The sequence below is a fragment of the Myxine glutinosa genome, chromosome 12 (genome assembly GCF_964187855.1).
Source record: "Myxine glutinosa chromosome 12, kmMyxGlut1.1, whole genome shotgun sequence".
Lineage (NCBI taxonomy): Eukaryota > Metazoa > Chordata > Myxini > Myxiniformes > Myxinidae > Myxine > Myxine glutinosa.
In genome coordinates this window covers 47,157,960-47,179,527 of record NC_136272.1, presented here as the reverse complement: position 1 = coordinate 47,179,527, position 21,568 = coordinate 47,157,960, and the positions used below count along the sequence as shown (strand labels likewise).

Sequence of the window (21,568 nt, the reverse complement as noted above, 5' to 3'; positions counted from 1 at the left end):
CATGAATGCAGAGGAAGACAAAACGAGTCAAGGCGCAATATGGAAAACATGAGGTTTACCACTCACCTGTTTATGGAGTAAAACAGACGTTCGTACTCCGCTTCGGAACGATTCACCCTGAAACAAGGAACCATTTGAGAAAAGCACATGCCAAGTGTATTTATGCAATAATGTTGGCCTGGAAAAACGTTGCTGCCTGAACATGGGTGGGCAACGCGGCCTCCCAACAAAATAAGGGCAAACCCGCCACCCAGCCAGGCCAGGGCAATATTATGAGAGTTCATCGACATGGGATTCCATGGGATTGGTAATTGACATGGGATTGACATGGGATTGACATGACATGGGACATGGGACATGACTGGTAATTCCCTGTTTGTCGTTAAAGGCGGCAAAAAGGGTTGGCGTCAGGAAGGGCATCCGGCCGTAAAACATTGCTTCAAAAAGGGGACCGAAAAACAACAACAACCACGGTTCCCGAAAAAGGCCAACCCCCGCTTTGCGGGGAAAAATGGCCTCTAAAGGTGGTTATTGACATGGGAGTTAGGATTGGACGTGCTCAAGGCAAATGTTAACACAAAACAAAGGATATGTTAAGATTTGTGCTTTGCTTTGATTTCACAAGCATGTGAAATAATTAAAGTAGAAATTAAAATTTGCAGCCTTCTCAGTTAAAGAATAAGCATCACACATTGGAATAACCTCTCACCTGCAGATGTTGTTTGAGAAATGGCAGATAAAAGTCAAAAAAACACAATGGTAACTTCACCAACTGGGTGTGTGCATGGGGCATGAGATAAAAGGAGCAAAGGAGGTGAAAAAAGCACAAAATAACAAGTTATCATCTATCTATAATTCCAGTAATCTCTGTGTGTTTGTTTGTACGTTTGTACGTTTGTACGTTTGTTTGTCTGTGACCGCTGTTTCTCGACAACCACGGGTCCGATATACTTTAAACTTGCCAGGTATATTGCTGGGGACCCGAGGATGTGCCTTTTCAAGGTTTCATATTAATCGGACAATTACTTACCGAGCTATGTCCAAAAAACGATTCAACCAATCAGAGAGCAGCGAGCTATCGCGTGTGCCGAACGTGGCGGACACACTCTGCCTCGGATGGCACATTTGAGAGCGTATTCATTTATTTCACGTTTGCAAACTATGTTGGCGCTATGTTGGCGTTAAACTATGTTTTAAAACTAATAAAAACCATTTCATGTAAATAGAGGGGGGGGGGGGATTGTCACTGTACTCGCACGAGCAGATGGCGGAAGTGCCTGACCGCCAAGTGAAGTCCGAGCAACTCGCGGTCGAAGGTACTGTAACGGCGTTCGGGCGGGCGAAGCTGCCGGCTAAAGAACGCCAGCGGTTGCCAAGCTCCGTTTTAAAACTAATTAAAACCCCGGGGGGATTGTCACTGTACTCGCAAGCCGTTCGCCGTTCGCTTTGGCGTTGCGAATGGACCAAAACATTTCATGAACCAAACCATTTCATGTAAATAGAGGGGGGGATATAATTTTAGATATAGATATAGTACGGGCATGCCCTAGTATGTATAATTTGGCTTGTGGGTATTTGTACGTTTGTATTTTATGTATTCATAAACCACTGGACAGAACGAGTTGACGTTTGGTGGTTATACTTGGGGTTTGGTTGGGAAGATTTTAGGTGATAAAATAATAAATAGTGGCGGGGTTCGGCAGGAGAGTGGGGTTTAGGGAGGGGGTTGAGGAGGAAGGTGGGGGATACAAATTGTCTGTGTATCCTATAGTGTCGCTCCTGGTGGGAGAGTATTACAGGTCCAAGCAGTTTACAGTATTATAATACTGCTGTATCTCTGAAGGTAAACCATACAGAATTGAAAACTCGTTGGCCAATTCACATCCGTGTTCTGTATTTTTGCACTCCGAAACCGCTTGACGAAATAAGTTGAAAAGTGGTGGTTGTACTCTCGGTGTGCTTGAGAACATGTATCCCTCGATTTACAAAAGTTATGCATTCCTAGAGAACGGAATGTAAAACAAAGAAAAACATAAATGGAAAATGCTTTTCCCATTGCTTTAAAGGTTAACAAGGAGCTGATACTCCAGGTCCCCTGCCTTTTGGGTGGTATGAGGAACAGATCTGTGCCATGTGAAAGGTAAATGTTCAACGGTTTTTGAAATATCGCGTACACAGGCAAAGTTACCGAGATGGTTGCCATGGCAACACAATTCAGCCAATCACAGCCGTGATCTAATCAGGTTGAGATCATGTAATGAGGAATATATATTTGCAATATGAAAGCTAAATATTCAACAGTTTTTGAAATATCACGTATGCTAAAGTACATGCACACTGCACAGGTGGTCAGTCGGTCGGACGTAGCTCACATTAATGTCCTGTCGCAGACTTTGCCGGAAGGATGGGATGCGTTCCTGACCCAAAATTTTACGACCCCCTAACATAATATTTTCTTTCACTGTAAACATGAGAAAAATACTGTTACAAGTAACACAAACAAAAACCTGAAATAAACAGACATTTGCATGAATAAATCCTGCTTAATGCTAAATAAATACGAAATCCTTAACCTTTTCAAGGTGTATGTACTCACCCCGAACGGGGCAAAGATTGAGTTTCTCACCCTTCTCATTAAGTTTTATAATACCCACCTCCATGTCCAATAAGCTCCGTTGGTATCGATTTTTTCTGACATCGATAAAATCGGTGGGCTCATACTGGTATATATATATATAAATTATTATGCATGTTCCAGAAATACGTGACGGTGCATTACTTATTCATATATGATGTACACATCATTGACGCATGGTGATTCGGTACTGATAATAATCGGCACAGGCAGTGGCGTAGTGATGGGGGGAGGAGGTGGGGGGAGGAGGTGGGGGAGGTGGTGGGGGGAGAGGTGGTGGGGGGGGAGGTGGTGGGGGGAGAGGTGGTGGGGGGGGAGGTGGTGGGGGGAGGGCGGGGGGGAGGTGGGGGGGGGGGGGGGGGGGGGGGGGGGGGGCGGGGGAGGAGGTGGGGGGAGGTGGTGGGGGGGGCGGGGGGGAGGTGGTGGGGGCGGGGGGCGGGGGGGTGGTTTAAACTTTAAACTCACAGTTTAAACTCCGTGCTACGTGTCAATGTGTCATGTCGATGTTTACAAACTCCTTTCCATCCGGATTAACTTTTTTCCTTATTCCTATTTCTATCACCTCGCACAGTAAATAAATCCGTGTTACCGTGTTAGTAATTATCGGGCTGCCTGCTGCGTAGATCTCTTGTATAATGAGGTTTAATATGCACTCGGTAACATGGAGATCGCCCATTGGCCCAGGGGATGGAGGGGTGCAACTGTTGGACGTTTGTTATGTAATTATGTCTATCAAATCTACATATCTCACGGTCTATGTCCCAATCAGCAACGGCCAGGATCACGTGTCAAATGTTTTTTTTTGTTTGTTTTTTGTATACAAGATCGAGGCTCGTGAAAGATCTAACATTAATCACACAAAAAGTCAAACCGACACACAAAACACAAAAAACAAGGGGAGCGGCAGACAAGATGGGGAGAGAGGGGGAAGGACACAAACACAACATTTGAGAGCAGGGACATCGAGAGAACTGTGGGAGGGGGAGGGGTTATTTAACTTCCTTGCCTTCCTCTGCTGCTCTGTCTCACCAGCTCTCGTCTGTCGGCCATATAAATACCACACCTTGCTGCATGCATGTTTGATGTAGTTTTTGTTAACGGCCTTGTAGCATACCTGCCTGCTGTACTGCTTCGGCACTAGTTTACCTTTCACCAAGCCCAGGTCTGGTTGGACCAGGATGAGGATTATACGTTCGTTTTATTATTGCCAAATGGTACGAATGTAATTATTGACGTTAATATTATTAGTATTAATAAATGTTTTGTTACAATGTTATCATTGTTTTTGTTATTTATTTTGTAATAGGAATACCATGCCATGGAAGGACCTATTAAACTGCTCTATACACCTTAACATGGCACGCGTTTAGAAACATAGGAATTCTTCTGGATTCTTCATAGTTAATTAGCCTAATCATCTCAGGAGATCATAACTAAATCTATTCTCATTTTAACAGCTTCCAGGGCTCTGCTGCTGAGCCCGCCGGGGAAGCTTAAGCTTTCATATGGCCACTCAATAGGAATTTCTGACGATATCAGTGCCTGCAGGGGGGCGATATTTTTGACCTTTGCCCCGAGCGCCACAAACCATCACGACGCCACTGGGCACAGGCTTGCTGAAGCACACCCAATTCATACCATCTATCTATAATTCCAGTAATCTGTGTGTGTGTGTGTGTGTGTGTGTGTGTGTGTGTGTGTGTGTGTGTGTGTGTGTGTGTGTGTGTGTGTGTGTTTGTCTGTGACCGCTGTTTCTCGACAACCACGGGTCCGATATACTTTAAACTTGCCAGGTATATTGCTGGGGACCTGAGGATGTGCCTTTTCAAGGTTTCATATTAATCGGAGAAGTAGTTACCGAGCTATGGCGATTTAGCCGTTCGCCGTTCGCTTTGGCTTTGCGAATGGACCGAACCATTTCATGTAAATAGAGGGGGGGGTTCTGTGGTCGTTCGCTTTGGCTTTGCGAATGGACCAAACCATTTCATGTAAATAGAGGGGGGGGGGTTCTGTGGTCGTTACTGCATGTAAACGCATGTTTTTTTGCACGCACGTACGGGCAAGCACGTAATCGGAGAAGTAGTTACCGAGCTATGGCGATTTATTTACCAAACTAATCACAGTTACCTCCCACGGGTAACCCACGTACCCACGGGCACGGGCACCCACGTACGGGCACGTCCTAGTATAACCAATTCCTTTAAAACCAGCCATGAGAGCAAAGGAAAACGTCATCGTTGGTCGGTGCTGAGAGTTAAAAGTTAAAACCTACTGTACCTACTTCCTGGTACGTCATATGTTACACTGTTCCAGGCACAGCTGAGTGCATGAAAGCTTTTTAAATCCTGTATTTCATGATTGTAAACACTTTCGTCGATTTGTTGGTGAGATACCTCGATTTTTGTGAATATGCAGATTTTGTTTTTTTTTCATGCTGATTTTTTTCAGAACACATTCAAATTTCCAATACCGCTACGTATATGATTTTTTTTTTTTTTTTTTTGGGATACAGAGTCGAGGCTCGTGAAAGAGCTAACATTTATCAAACAAACAAATCAAACAAACAAGTAAACAAAGTAAATAAAAGTGGGAGCGGTCGACAAGATGGGGAGAGAAGGGGAGGAAGCACACAAACACAACATTTGAGGGCAGGGACATCGGGAGATGTGTGGGAGGCAGAGGGCCTGGGGGGAGATATAATATATGTGTATATAATATATGTGTATTATAATATATAATATATGAAATATTATACCGATATAATCAGTATATCAGTACATGGCCGAACCTTGATATCCAGCGATAGTCCGGTGAGAACGTTTCGCTAGGGCAGCAGTTGAGCTTGAGGAAGGCCCCATGCTCGACATCTTGAGGGATGAGCGAGATTACTGCCTATTTTAAATGTTTGAAAACTTAAGGGCAAGCGACAAAGGCAAGCCAATACTTGGCACTGTGCAAGATGCGTCATACGCATGTCCACATGGCTGTGACGTGACTTGATCATGAAAGGAGTAGTGTTTGAAATTTGCTCCGTAGTGCTCGACTGTACTGTACAGTATTTGAATTTTGTTGTAGCAACAAAATTGGATACAAATTAAAAAACGTGCCATAAGGCCAAAAAAAAAAAAAAAACATGTTTAGCGTCCTACCTTTTTGAAAAAAAGAAGGCACCTTTTTTTTCTTCTTTTTTTTTTACAAAATGGCCGCCAGGCTCATTTTTCCCAAGATGGTCGCCTGCTTTTTTGTTTCTTTAGATTTGAAATACATGTAGAATGTTTGGGTCTTGACGATCTGTGTTGACAAAATACAACATGTACTGAGTAACATATTAATAAAAGACTAGTAAAAGAGACCATTTCATATATTTGCATACTGTACTTTGTTTTCTTTTGTGTCTTTATACAGGTATACAGGACCTGTATGTACGTGTATCACAGACGGGTTTATTTTGTGTGAGCGGCCATGAAACAATTATGATGGAGACTATCAAATCGAGAGAGTGAGATCATTGATTGCTCGCGATCAGTCGAACGATGTTTAAAAAAAAAAAAAAAAAAAAAAAAAAAAGGAGGCGGCCCCTAAAAAGGAAGTGGGCGGGGACGCTAAACATGAATATTTTTTTGTTTGGCCTAAAAAGTCAGTTTTGTTAGTGAAAAAACAAACTGAGCATTTGAAAATAGAGGGGTACCTGTACTAATTTGGGATGTCCACCTCAAACTTAAAATTGAACCCCCAACACCTTGCCCCTCCCACATCCCAAATTTTTTGTTTATTTCCTTCACCCCCCCCCCCCCTCCCCCACCTCTCCCCCAATGCATATGGAAATGGCTTGTGTTGGCGTTGGCCAAGCATGCTATGCTGGGACAAAAGCATTCCTGGTGAGTACAATCATGTGGGTGGAGAGGGCAAGACTCACCTGATAGGTACAACGCGAGCACCTGCAGACTCCAGGAACTTCACATACGAAGCAACAATATAGTTGGACCCATGCTGAGTACGCGGTGGCCAAGCTTCCTGGGCAAGTACACCTTCAAGAAGAACAAGCACATTAGCCTTTATCTTCAATCTTTGACAGTGATTCTTCCACACATCATCGCGATGCAAATGCTTTTATACTCAACACATGCAACGTGCAAATGTCACTTCCTGACATCATCGGTAATGTGTTAGTTTTTTGTTTTTTTTTCATCGAAATTATCAGCTTCTGTTTTCACAAGACAAATGTGTTTGAACGTACAGTTTGGTCTTCAGTTAGAACCCTAATAACTGTTCTTAAAATATGGCTCCACCAAGACAGAATGCATTGTGGGTAATGCCGAGCGAGCCTTGCAACATATCAAACACAGGCCAAATTAATAAGCAGGTGTTAAAAGCCCATCCGTTTGGGTTCTTGCCTCCAAAGTACTTCCAAAGCTCAACGTTCAACGGAACTTTGTGAAGTCCCCCCCCCCCCCCCCCCCCAGAATTCATTTCCACAGCCAAAAAACTGTAACTATGTGGCGGACACAAAAGCCCACTGGCGTGGTGACATCATTCCGCGCACCAAGTGGGCGGTGGCCACGCACCAGGGGTAGGCGTGGCCTCATGATAGACACCGGGCGCCCAGCCCGGAGCAGTACAGTGTTACAGTGAGCTCTTACAATAAAGACGTTTATATGTTACCGCTTGTCCGCTTCCTCCTTGCTCACAAGCAGCGCGCGTAACGCCGCGCTTTACTGGTGACCCTCGACGTTGGATCTGCCGGAGCGATCCTTCCACACGCGACGCCATTGCCATGGCCAACTTCGTCAAACTTCCGGAATTTTGGGAGGCTCAGGCCGAAGTCTGGTTCGTCCAGGCCGAAGCCCAATTTCAGCTTCGGCGCATCACCGGCGATGACACGCGCTATTGCCACGTCGTCGCCTCCCTCGGGCCCGGCACGGCCGCTCGAGTTGTGTCCGTCCTTCGCCACCCACCGGACGGCCACAAGTACGAGGCACTCAAGCGGCTACTCCTAGCCATGTTCGGCCTCACGGACGACGCACGGGCCGACCGCCTCCTGGATCTCCCCGAGCTCGGTGAGACGCGCCCGTCGGTCCGAATGGACCATATGCTGTCACTGTTGGGCGACGAAGCCCCCGGTTCGCTATTCCGGGCGCTTTTCCGGCGCCAACTTCCAGCGCAGGTTCGCCTCGCGTTGGCCGGGACCGGGCTAACGGAACCCCGAGCATTGGCAGCCGAGGCGGACAGGTACTTCGCCGCTTCGGACACGCGGGCGAGAGTCGGCGCGGCCGTCACGGCCCTCGAGGCTGATGTTCAGCAGCATGTTCCACAGCATCAGCTTCTACAGCATACGCAGCATGCTGATACGCACCTCGTGAACGCCGCCACGCCCCGCCCACCGCCACGGTGAAAACCGCCACCGCGGGGAAACCCGCCAACTACACCGGCCTGGCGGAGCCAGCCGCGCTCCTCCAGCTCCACCACCTGGTGCTGGTTCCACGCCAAGTTCGGCCACGAAGCTCGGCGGTGTCATCCGCCGTGCTCCTTCAACGGGTCGGGAAACGCCCGGGCCGGCGCTCAATAGTGGCGATGAGCACCGGCCGTTCGAGCAGCCTGCTGTTCATAACGGACACCTTCTCCGGGCGCCGTTACCTGTGCGACACGGGAGCGCAGGTGAGTGTCATTCCCGCCGGCACGTCAGACAAGCACGCCGCGGGTGGGGGCCCCGCGCTGCTTGCCGCGAACGGGACGCCCATCCGTACGTACGGAAAACGCTGCCTCTCTCTGCGGTTTGGAGGGCAGGTTTTCCGATGGACGTTCGTCACTGCCGACGTGCCCATGGCACTGCTTGGCGCGGACTTCCTGTGCGCTAATGGGCTCCTGGTCGACGTCAAGCGCAGACGTCTTGTCCAGGCCGAGACGTTCAGCTCGCTCGCTTGTGCGTTGCCCAGCTCAACGAGCGGCTTGCCAAGCGGCTTGCCGAACGGTTCGGTTCCGGCCACGTTGGTCTGTACGCTTCCGGCAGCGGACGCATTCACCCGCCTCCTCGCCGGCTTCCCGGCCCTCACGCGGCCCACCTTCTCGGCGGGGGCCGTCAAGCACGGGGTGGCCCATCACATCCCCACCGTCGGGCCACCGGTCTATGCCCGGGCACGCCGCCTCGAGCCGACGAAGCTGGCGGTGGCAAAAGCGGTGTTCGTTACCCTGGAGCGACTCGGCATCGTGCGGCGCTCAGAGAGCGCTTGGGCGTCGCCGCTGCACATCGTGCCGAAGCCCGGCGGGGGATGGCGACCGTGCGGGGACTATCGCCGTCTCAATGACGCCACGACTCCCGACCGCTACCCCGTCCCCCACATTCAGGACTTTTCCGCCCGTTTGGCGGGCAGGTCCTTCTTCTCGAAGGTGGACCTCATACGCGGCTACCATCAGGTCCACGTCAGGCCGGAGGACGTCCCGAAGACGGCGGTCATCACGCCATTCGGACTCTTCGAGTTCCTGCGCATGCCCTTCGGTCTGAAGAATGCGGCTCAGGCGTTCCAGCGACTGATGGACAGCGTCCTGCGCGACTTGGATTTTGTCTATGTCTACCTGGACGATATCCTCGTCGCCAGCGCGTCCCGCGAAGAGCACCTACGCCACCTCCGCACGCTCTTCGAACGCCTGGGCCAGCATGGCCTGATTGTGAACCCCGCAAAGTGCCGGTTCGGCGCCGCCACAATCGATTTTCTGGGGCACCGTGTCACCAGGCACGGAGCCGTCCCCCTGCCGGCCAAGGTGGAGGCGGTGAAGGGGTTTCCGCGCCCCCGCACGATCAGAGGGCTGCAGGAGTTCCTGGGCATGGTGAACTTTTACCATCGGTTCCTGCCCCGTATCGCCCAGCTCCTGCGCCCCCTGCACTAAGCTCTCCGAGGTAAGCCGGGCAAAGGCGACGTTACCTGGACCGAGCAGATGGACACGGCGTTCACGGGCGCGAAGCTCGCCTTGGCTAACGCCACCATGCTCGCGCACCCGGCGCCCAATGCACCGATCGCCCTCACCACCGACGCCTCGGACTACGCGGTGGGCGCGGTGCACGAGCAATGGGTGCGTGGAGCTTGGCAACCGCTGGCGTTCTTTAGCCGGCAGCTTCGCCCGCCCGAACGCCGTTACAGTACCTTCGACCGCGAGTTGCTCGGACTTCACTTGGCGGTCAGGCACTTCCGCCATCTGCTCGAGGGCCGTGCGTTCACTGCCTTCGTCGACCACAAGCCGCTGATCTTCGCGATGGGCAAGGTCACCGAGCCGTGGTCGGCCCGGCAGCAGCGTCACCTCTCGGCCGTGTCCGAGTACACGACGGACATCCAGCACGTCGCGGGGAAGGACAACCCGGTGGCGGATTGCCTTTCCCGGGCCGTCGCCCACGCAGTCCACCTCGGCATCGACTATGCCCGGATGGCAGCGGACCAGGCCGCTGACCCCGACGTCCAGGCCTTGCGGACCGCCGTCACGGGCCTCCGCGTCACCGAGGTGCCGTTCGACGGCGCGGCCGCGGCCCTCTTGTGCGACGTCTCCCTCGGGCGTCCTCGCCCCATCGTGCCCGCGGGCTGGCAGCGCCAGGTGTTTGACGCCATCCACGGCTTGTCCCACCCGGGCGCGAGGGCCTCCCAAAGGCTGATCGCCGACAAGTTCGTCTGGCATGGCCTCCGGAAGGCCGTCCTCGGCTGGGCCAGGACGTGCCTCGCGTGCCAGCGCGCCAAGGTGCACCGGCACACCCAGGCCCCGTTGGCCCCGTTCACGGTGCCGGAACGCCGGTTTGACCACGTCCACATGGACCTGGTGGGACCTCTGCCCCCCTCGCGGGGTTTCACGTACGTCCTCACCATGGTGGACCGCACCACCCGGTGGCCGGAGGCCGTGCCCTTGGCTTCGACAACGGCGGCCGATGTCGCGCAGGCTTTCATCGCCACCTGGGTCGCCTGGTTCGGCGCCCCCTCAGACATCTCATCCGACCGCGGCCCCCAGTTCACCTCGGAGCTCTGGGGGGCGGTTGCGCAGGGGCTCGGGGTCCGGCTGCACCGAACCACGGCCTACCACCCCCAGGCTAACGGCCTGTGTGAGCGATTTCACCGCTCATTGAAGGCCGCGCTCCGGGCCACCCTCCGCGACGGCGGCTGGGTCGACAGGCTCCCCTGGGTCCTGCTGGGCCTCCGGACGGCGCCCAAGGAGGACCTGCGCGCATCCGCGGCGGAGTTGGTCTTCGGGCAACCGCTGCGGGTGCCGGGCGAGTTCCTCCCCGACTCCACGGCACCATGGTCCGCGGCACAGCAGCGCTCTGCGCTGCAAGAGACCGCCCAGAGGTTCGCCCCGGTGCCAACGGCATGCCACGGGCACCCACCGACGCACGTCGCCCCGGAGCTTCGCACGGCGGAGTACGTCTTCGTCCGCCACGATGCCCATCGGACACCACTGCGGCCCCCGTACGACGGGCCTTTCCGCGTGCTGGAGACCGGGGCGAAGCACTTCACCCTGGACATCGGCGGTACTCCTGACCGCGTTTCGGTAGACCGCCTCAAGCCGGCCCACCTCGATGTGGACCATCCACCGCCAGTGGCCCGACCCCCCACGTCGGGGCCGCCCTCCTGCGGGCGGACCCCCGGCACCGCCCAGCCCCGCCGCCACGCCGCCCCCCGGTCCTGCACCCATCCCATGGGCAGCCAGGGGCATCCCACCTGGCATCCCTGCACCCCGGACGCCGCCGATCGCCAGGGGGCGCTTCGGCCGGGTCATTCGTCTGCCCCGCAAACTGGCCCTCCAGGTACGCGGGAATTGTGGGGGGGCGCGTGTGGCGGACACAAAAGCCCACTGGCGTGGTGACATCATTCCGCGCACCAAGTGGGCGGTGGCCACGCACCAGGGGTAGGCGTGGCCTCATGATAGACACCGGGCGCCCAGCCCGGAGCAGTACAGTGTTACAGTGAGCTCTTACAATAAAGACGTTTATATGTTACCGCTTGTCCGCTTCCTCCTTGCTCACAAGCAGCGCGCGTAACGCCGCGCTTTAACTACAAAATTGGGACTTTTTTACTTTTCCGTATTAATCCTTTCACCGAAATATTGATTTTCTCTCATATATGTTCATGGGAAGCGGTGTGAGCATCCTGTGCATATACATATGTGATATTGGATGGAATGTTGACTCATTATTTCCCCAATACCACAAACACAATAGACTAGCAGGGGTACCTGACGTTATTATCCTCTTGGCATTTTGCAAAAATCAAATATATATATATATATATAAGTTCAAAACACACCTGGTCACAAGTGTGCCGCACTGACCGGGTCCTCAATCGAGGTCCTCAGCATCATCCCGTTTCAGCCCTTCAACCTCGATACGGTCAGCTAAGGTGGGCCAACAGGGGCATGTACACATCCACATGCAGCAACTGCATCTGGATGCGTACATACCCCCACCCCCAGCCAGTGCGGCGAACAACAACAACAACAACACCTCCACGTCCAGAATCCACAGCACCAAACAAACACCCACCTTTATACCCTTCACCACTCACCAACAAAACACACCAGATCATTCATATACACACATACATACCCATACACACACATACATACAGAACACCAACCAAACAACCACCTACACCATACACCACTCAACACACAACACACTCATGCAAAAATTAATTCATGCAAAAACACACACCCTCACCCACTCACTCATATACACAAAATAAGAAGTAATAATAGTAACAAAAAAAAACCAAAAAAAAAAACCACACACACACACACACACACACACACACACACACACACACACACACACACACACACACACACACACACACACACACACACACACACACACACACACACACACACACACACACACACACACACACACACACACACAACCAACACCATTCGACGTGCCTCCATAAACCTCCTCCATATCCAAAATGAGCCTTTCAAGGCAACCTGGGCCACCTTGTCACACATCCTCCTTCTTTCTGTCCCACACACTCCCAGCCTAGCAAGAAATGCAGAAAAGGAATTGCCAATATACCCTCTACACCCCACCTCAAATGGCTGACACAAAACGTGCCAACCCTTCTCCCGGCACTCTGCCTCCAGCTCAGTGTACTTTCCTCTCGTGCACCTCCTCCATGTTCTCTTCCCAAGGTACCGACAACTCCCCTAAGATGACCTGTCTTGTTGTACTTGACCAAATATATATATATATATATATATATATATATATATATATATATATATATATATATATATATATATATATATATTAGTTTTGTTGGTGGAGACCTAAAACACTTCCCTCCACCCACTAAGTTATGGTGTTGGGGATCATTACCTTCGCAAAAGCGGAAGGTTATGTTTTGATCGCTGTGTATTTATTTGTATGTCTGTGTGTGTGTGTGTATGTTATTCGCATAACTCAAAAAGTATTCAACCGAATTGCATGAAATTTGGTGGGATGATTGGTTATTATACGGGACACATTTGATTAGATTTTGGGAGCAATCGGGTCAAAGGTCAAGGTCAAGGTCACGAAAAGGTCAAAATCGTATTTTTACCAAGTACAGAACAGTAGCTGCGGCGAAGGTATGCGCTCTACCGAGTGCCCGTTCTAGTTTAATATTGTTACGTTTATAGGGGGTAGGCAATGGATTACCTTAGGGATAGGTAGGATTGTATAGGATAGTGTTCTCCGAATGCCGCGATGAAGAAGAAGAACCCCCATGAACCATAAGTAGGGATCCGTTGGACCGGATGTCGTGTCAGAGTTTATCTTTGTGCCCATGGCGAGGGGTGGGGTTATGTTAATTAGTTAGGGATTAATGGTAAATGCCCTGTATGTAAATTACCTCTGTACTTTTCCTCTATTCCTTATGACACACACCACACCCGTGATGCACTCCACACCTAAAATAAATACTAAATAAAAACAACCTTAATAGGATATTGAACAATAATGCTGGCACTGCCACCTGCCACATCGCAACACCAAGCAGGCAGGTTCTGTGAGGCCACGCCCCGAAGAGCAGTGATTGGTCCGGTACCATAAAGCGAAGAGATGGACTCGCTGATTGGAGCATGCATGGACATCGTCGGATGACGTAAGAGCCTTTGGAGCAAAAGACCGTGTCCCGACATTTTCCCCTCTCTCGGTTCCTGGTGTCTCGTCGTGAAAGGTGAACGCATTTGCATGTTTTTTTTCTTTTTTCTCTCTCTTCTTTCTTTCTTTCTCTCTCTCTTTCTCTTTCTCTTTCTTTCTCTCTCTCTCTCTCTCTTTCTCTCTTTCTCTTTCCTTCTGGATTTGATCGCGTGCAGTCGGCATTTTATATCTCTCTCTTTGGGTCCCGAGCTGACGAAAAGCGGTCACAGTTAGTCGTCTTCTTCTTGGTTCTGGATTTCATTGCGAACATTCATATTTTCCGACCTCTTGAGCCAAGGCCATTGGTGTCGTGCAGTCGGACATTGGCGCTTTTTGGTCCCGGCGATCGGTTCAAGCGGCAGCATTTTCCTTTCCCTGGCTCGTTGTTGCTGACGTTGCGGGGGGCTGTCCGCGGTGAGAGACCGCGGTGCTGTGTGGTGCAGACGGCGAGTGGACAGGCGCGACCTGCTCGCTTCGCGCTCTGCGGCTGGAGGAACGAACTACGCGCCAAGGCCTGCTTTGCCGCGCACAGATTCGGGGAACCGTGCTGCAGCTGGTGGATGAAAGAACTGCGCGCCAGGGCGCGTTTTCCCGCGCAGGGACGCGGGGCTCCAACGATTTCCGACGAGGTTCAAGAACCGCTTAAAGCTGAGTACACTACAGTCTTACTCTCGTTTATTTTATCATCCCCTTGTGTTGTATATGAGTCTGTATGAGCGCTCCATTTAGAAATTTTAGTTTACTGTGCATTTCTTTGTCCCTGGCATTATTTTTTATTAAACCTGTATTATTGTTGCATTTTAATTCCTCATCCTGTCCCGTTTAAAGGCTAACCCCCGCTTTTGCAGGGAAAATGGCCTTAAAATGCCTGTTGTTTTGTTGTTGTACCCTGTCCCGTTTATCTGTTGGTGATTCGGAAAACCACCAGTGCCGCGTACGCCATGCAGGTAAGCCTTGTCACTCTCCACTACTCCTCGCGCGTATAAAGGTTTGCCATAGTTGACTGAACGCCTCGGAGTGTAAAGCTCGATCGGCTACCCGTTACCTTGGAGGATCTTAATCCCCAGGAACACGACAATATTACCTTTCAAATGTTATAAAGACTTAGGCAATACAGAACGACAAAAAAAAAAAATCCAACTTTTTTTTGCATAATCTTTTAAAAAAATTGTTACCTCCGCCACCAAAGGTGGATGGAGGTTATGTTTTCACCCCTGTCTGTCTGTCTGTCCGTTTGTGAGCAAGATATCTCAAAAAGTTGTGGACTGATTCGGACGAAATTTGGCAGAGAGGTGACGTATGTGATTAGATTTTGGTGAAGATCCGGATTCAGATCTGGCTACTACAATTTTTTCAGTGATTCTTCACCATTGGGAGATAGTGCCAAAAAATGATACATAGCAGGGTATCTCAAAAAGTTGTGGATGGATGATTTTGATTAAATGTGATTCTGTATTGTGATTTTCTGGTCTACTCTGGGATACAACAACAACAACATGCATTTTAAAGGCCATTTTCCCTGCGAGAGCGGGGGTTAGCCTTGCGGTCCCCATGACAATCTTCTCCATTTTGCCCTATTTTCTGCATCTCTCCTTGTTAACCCCCTTGCCCGCATTTCTTCTTCCACCATCTTTAGCCAAGTCTTTCTCGGTCTTCCCCGTCTTCTACTTCCTTCTACATTCATTTCCATCACTCTTCTCAACCAGTCACTTTCATCCTTCCTCAACACATGACCAAACCATCTCAACCTGTTCCTCTTCACAGCATCAATCACAGGCTCTATTCCCATCATCTTGCGCAATTCATCATTTGTCTTCCTCTCTCTCAACGATACTCCGCACATCCGTCGAACCATTCGCATTTCCACCCTTTCCAACCTTCGTTGCTGCTATACGTTCATTACCCATGTCTCGCTCCCATAAATCATAACACTTCTCACACATGCAGCATACACCTTTCCCTTCAGCTTCAACGACACTCCCCTCATCATCAGCACGCCACTCAGTTCCCGAAACTTCTTCCATGCACATCTCACTCAAGCAACCGTTGCCGAGTCTGATCCACATTCTCCATTCAGCATGTCTCCGAGATAGCAAAATGTTTTCACACCTTCCAGCTTCACGCCGTCTCCAAGATCCAACTCAACATTTCCTCCATCTGCAGCTCCCTCTGTGCACACCTTACATTTGAATGTAGCTGCCACACTGGTTAATGACCCTCTCAGACCACTACATTTTTGATGAACCCACTCAGCGCACATTGTACACTGAATGGAGTTCACTCCGACACCCTTCCTACACACAGCACAGGGCCACTTCCCAGTTCTTTCCACCTCACCACATGCTTTACCACTTGCCATCACCTTCGTCTTTCCGATATTCACCTTCAGACCTTTTGTCTCCATACATTCCTTCCACGTGTTCATCTTTTCCTTCAGTCCATCCATACTTTCCGCAATCAACACCAGATCATCTGCATACAACAACTCCCACGGTAAACCCTCCTTTACGTTCTGAGCCAGCACCTCAATCACAGCTACAAATAGTAATGGGCTTAGTACCGACCCCTGATGCACTCCCACCTTCACCTCAAACTCACCACTGTTCCCATCCTTCGTCCTTACAGCTGTGCGCGCTCTTTTGTACATTGCCATCACTACTCTGATCAACCATTCCTCCACTCCTAACTTCCTCAATGCCCATGTCAATACTTTGCGTGGAACCCGATCGAATGCTTTCTCCAGATCAACAAACCCAAGAAACAACTTCTTCCTCTTCTCCATGTACTTCTCCTGCAACTGCCTCACAATGAAAAGCGCATCTGTCGTTCCTCTTCCTGGCATAAATCCAAACTGCATTTCGTCGATCTTCACTTTCTTCCTTATCATCCTCTCCAACACCCTTTCCAATACCTTCTTTTCATGCTCCAATAACTTTATCGCTCGGTACGAGCCACACTCCAGAGGGTCACCTTTCCCCTTGTATAGAGGGTACTCAGTTCCCAATCCACTGGAATGCGGCCTTCTTTCACCACCAGATTACAGATCTCTGTCATTCTCTTCACACCCCAACTTCCTGCTGCCTTCAACATATCTCCCACAACTCCCGTCGGCCCTCCCGCTTTTCTACCCTTCATTGCTTTTATCGCTTCCTCAACTTCCTTCTCAGTTATCTTCTCTGCCGGTCCTAAAACTGGGTTACTCTCTATGTTGCCATCCCATTCATTCTCTGTATTCAACAGCATTTCCATATATCTTTTCCATCTTCCTTTAATTCCATCTGGGTTATTTCATTTCAATTCCATCTACTCTGGGATACAAAACGTAAACTGTTCACCTGGCGGAGGTATGCTCTCTACTGAGTGCCGTTCTAGTTTTTTTTATAAAACACTCCCCGGCACTCACTAATGAACCTCTGCAAGGTTGACGAAGATCCATTTGGCCATCTCTGAGAAAAATGGTGACACACAGACAGACAGACATCTGTCTCGTGGTACAGATGAACAGTTGTGGGCCAATAACAGATCATTTGAGTACACCACATTAAGTGTTTGTGACGTGAGAAAGAACTAGACCGACATTCGGTAGAGATCATACCTCGACTGTACTATTAAATTAAATAATTGTCGTATTCAGATCCAGATTCAGATCTTCACCAAAATTGAATCAATTCGTCCTTGTCCCATACCCAACCTGTCCACCAAGTTTCGTCCGAATCCGTCCACAACTTTTTGAGATATCGTGCTCACAGTCACAGACAAAGAAATGAATGAACCCGAGTGGTGAAAACACAACGTCCACCCACCTATGGTATTTGAGGTAAAAGAAACGGTCACGTACCCACCACCGGGCGGTCGTTCAGTGCCGGGGGTCGCTCCGGGGCCGCCATGCGGACCGGTGATTCCTTGGGACTGCAGCAGGCGCGGTAGAGCAATGGCGAGAATCCCAGGGAAAGCGTCAGGGAAATAAACAAGGACAGGCAAACGCCAAACAGCAGGAGCAGGCGATGCCGGAAGATTCGGGTGAGCACGCCGTGTAACATTCCGTCCGCAGTCTCCTCAGCTTATCCCGTTAACGAGAACATGGGAGGAATCAATTTAAACCGCATTGAAGGTTTTACATACATTTCTTTCCTTCAAATTCAATGGCTGAATCATTTCAACTCATGACGAACCGGCACAGCTTCCTTATATCGCAATACTATTCTTCTTCTTCTTCTTCGTATTAAATCATTCATCTTCTTCCTCTAAAGTAATGGCGTCTTCCAAGCCGCGAGGCTCTATCATACCTGCCAACCTTTTTTGAAAGAAAAGCGGTAGGCTGGCGTGCGACGCAGTCCCTAGGGGGGCCCGGGGGCATGCCCCCCCGGAAATTTTTCAAAAAAATGAAGCAAAATGGTGCAATCTCCTGCATTTTGAGACCACAGTTAGCTGAAATATATCAACATATTTTTAGAGTGAAAAAGAGAAAACTTAACATGGTTGAGCTACTCACCAATCTTTATTTTTCGAAGACATCACGATCATCAGTCACGTTTCCATAAATTACTCACTGTCCAAGCTGTACATGTATGTGCCCATACATGTACACAAGAGTTTACATAAACTCACTGATACATCTTTATGAATGAAATGACTGGCCACTCTGATTTCACACATATTTACAGTTTTCAGGTTTGAACAGTTAAGATGCACATTTAGCTATTCAGAGCCTGGCAGGTGGCAGATTTGGCCTTCTTAAGAAGGTCGGCATCCGGCTTCCACGAGAAGCAGCTGACTCCATCCGGCTTGAAGATGTTAATCTTCCCTGCCAGCAAACCACACAGAGTGTTTCTGACGCCATGGCTGTCCTCGTACACGCTTGACTTGGCGTGACCTTCCTTGCCGCGTCCCAACGTGCTCCTCTGATCAGTGGTCATTTTCTTGACCATGCTGAAAAGGGACTCCCAGTAGGCGTTACTGTGAGGGATCAGCAGGACGTGTTTGGCCAGTCTACAGAGCGATGCGTAAATGGGCTGGCTGGTGGCAGGGTCCGTCATCTTCTCCATGGCTGCCCAAAACGCACCCACCCTCTCATCTGGGTCATATGCTGGCAGGGTGACATCTGACTGATATGTGCAGAACTCTCTGCACAGCGCATCTCTGTTCTCTTCTGGGGCAACAGATGCAGGGAGCTGTTCAACCAGTGTAAGTAGGCTCTGCATGGAAGCTGTCTTGGAGGAGGCTGGGTCCACGATGACCGCATTCCTGATCAAAGGGTCCTGGAATGGGAATTTGTCCCTCATGTAGGTCAGGGAACCAACGTAGAACATTCGGACCTCTGCTCTGAATTTCGTCACTCCACTGGTCCCCTCTAGGGCACGAGTTTTGTAGAATGTAGAAGCAGCCACGTGTAATACGATCTTGGCAGTGAGAATTTCCAATAACAATTTAATTTTTTAATTAATTAATTTTAAAAATTTAATTCAATGTAAACAATAATTATTTTTTTCCAATAACAATTTACAAATGCGGTATGTCTGACTAATAAAATCGGTATGCGTTGGGAGCTATAGAAAATCGGTCAGCTACCGCGCGAATCGGTAGGGTTGGTAGGTGCAGCTCTATATACGCCACGTCAAAAAAAAAAGTCGTCAGTCGGTTCGCAACCCCTGAAGGTTTACACTTTCTTATTTTTCCCCTAGTTTATTTTACACATTTAAATATGGATTTGCAGAGTTGAGGGAACTTGTGGTGCAAACCAGAGAAAATATCCGGTGGACCTTCACAAGAATCCTGACCTCTTCCGGAAATTTGACAGAGGTCAGAGGGTCCAAAGAACTTATGAATGCTGCAAGAATGTGCGACGTCATTCGGTAGAGAGCATACCTCCACCAGGCTGAACAGTTTACGTTTTGTATCCCAACTGATAGGCCGGATCTGGATTCGGACCTGAACCAAAATCTAATCGGCTTGTTCTTTTCATTTACCCAACTCATTCACCAAGTTTAGTCATTATCCATCCACAACTTTTTGAGATATCATGCTATCTATCTATCTATAATTCCAGTAATCTCTGTGTGTCTGTCTGTGTGTCTGTGTGTCTGTGTGTCTGTGTGTCTGTGTGTTTGTCTGTGACCGCTGTTTCTCGACAACCACGGGTCCGATATACTTGAAACTTGCCAGGTATATTGCTGGGGACCCGAGGATGTGCCTTTTCAAGGTTTGAAATTAATCGGACAAGTACCTACCGAGCTATGTCCAAAAAACGCTTCAACCAATCAGAGAGCAGCGAGCTATCACGTGTGCCGAACCGTTAATGCAATGCAAGCGTTAATGCGTTAATGCAAGGCTTTTCTTTTTTTCCCTCTTCTCTTTCTACTTTTCCTTGCGATTAAATTGCAAACAGCCAAAATACGTTGGCGCTAATTGAATAATTGGCCATTAACACTAAAATAATCGTAACTGCGATATGCCAACTTCCGGACAGTGCAGCCTTCCCTGTTGTTGTTGTTTGCAGCAGCTGTTTGCAGCAAGGCAAGGCTTTTCTTTTTTTCCCTCTTCTCTTTCTACTTTGCCTTGCGATTAAATTGCAAACAGCCAAAATACGTTGGCGCTAATTGAATAATTGGGCATTATGTTTTACAACTAATAAAAACGAATTTGCGATTCATTCGCTTTCCTGCGCGTTTGTGTACGCGATGGCGATTTCTTTACCAAACTCCGGAAGCCGTTCGCTTTGGACCGAACCATTGCATGTAAATAGAGGGGGGGGGATTGTCACCACTCGCAAGCCGTTCGCTTTGGACCAAACCATTTCATGTAAATAGGGGGGGGGATATAATTTTAGATATATATATAGTACGGGCATGCCCTAGTATATATAAAACACAGTGTGTGTGTGTGTGTGTGTGTGTGTGTGTGTGTGTGTGTGTGTGTGTGTGTGTGTGTGTGTGTGTGTGTGTGTGTGTGCGTGTGTGTGTGTAATGTTACCGATAGACTCCTAAACGGAGAGGCTCACGTACTTGATATTTGGCACAGACATGGCCATTGAGCCTGGGAAGAACATGGCCGACCTAAAAATTTATTTCATAATATTGTTGTGGATTTGAGAATTGTGTTGTTTTTTTATTATCGTTGTAAGTGTAATGAGGCTTGTGTAAATATCACCTTCCGTGTTGTGTGTAAAGGTCAAAGGTCGTCCCTTAGTTAGTCCATATACAATCACGTAGCAAATCATAGATCTCCCTGTTCAGTAGTTATCTCCTTATTATGTGTATTAGTTTAAGGCTTTGTCTTCCATTAATTGACACTCCATTGCACCGAATTCAAATAAGGTAGATTCCTTTCCAAATCCACTTTTGTCAGCTATTTCCAACTGCGTTCGCCGCTGCTGCTTTGGGATTGCGGTTTTCGCCGCAAGACTCCATTAGCCACGAGGTAAACTCGGAGAAGAAGGGCGTTGGCCGCCCATCGTCATCAGGGGTGGAGCAAAAGAGCCCGTGCCAGCCAACCGGCACTGCAATGAGCGGCCCGGTAGGCGTGCCCTTGTAGCCCACGGCTTGATCTCGGAAAGGGCAATAAAAAGGGCGACGGAGGGACTACACGGAGAGATGTGTGAGGAGGGCGCACGGAGCAGTTCAGTGAAAGAGGAGCTGAAAGTTGAGCTTTGACGTGCAGTTTTCGACCCGCTGCGGCGAAGCAACGCGACCGTGCGACCCAGATTGCGGAGGATCGGCGGCCGCTCACCTCGAGCCTTGCCGTTTACACGGACCGGACCCGCATCCTCCCCGCCTTGTGATCCCGCC

General features: G+C 49.5%; 1 protein-coding gene across 2 annotated transcripts in view; it reads right to left on the bottom strand.

Moving 5' to 3' along the window:
• Positions 1-18,008, bottom strand: part of LOC137437843 (gamma-glutamyl hydrolase) — a 39,754-nt gene extending 21,746 nt beyond the window's left edge. For both annotated transcript variants that reach the window (XM_078766807.1, XM_078766808.1), the window contains exons 1-3: positions 17,623-18,008; positions 6,552-6,663; positions 67-117 (exon numbers count right to left, since the gene is read on the bottom strand). In XM_078766807.1, coding sequence (XP_078622933.1) covers positions 67-117; positions 6,552-6,663; positions 17,623-17,824 — 365 coding nt within the window. In that variant the 5' untranslated portion in view covers positions 17,825-18,008. The remainder of the gene's footprint in view (positions 1-66; positions 118-6,551; positions 6,664-17,622) is intronic.
• Between the last annotated feature and the right edge of the window lie 3,560 nt (positions 18,009-21,568).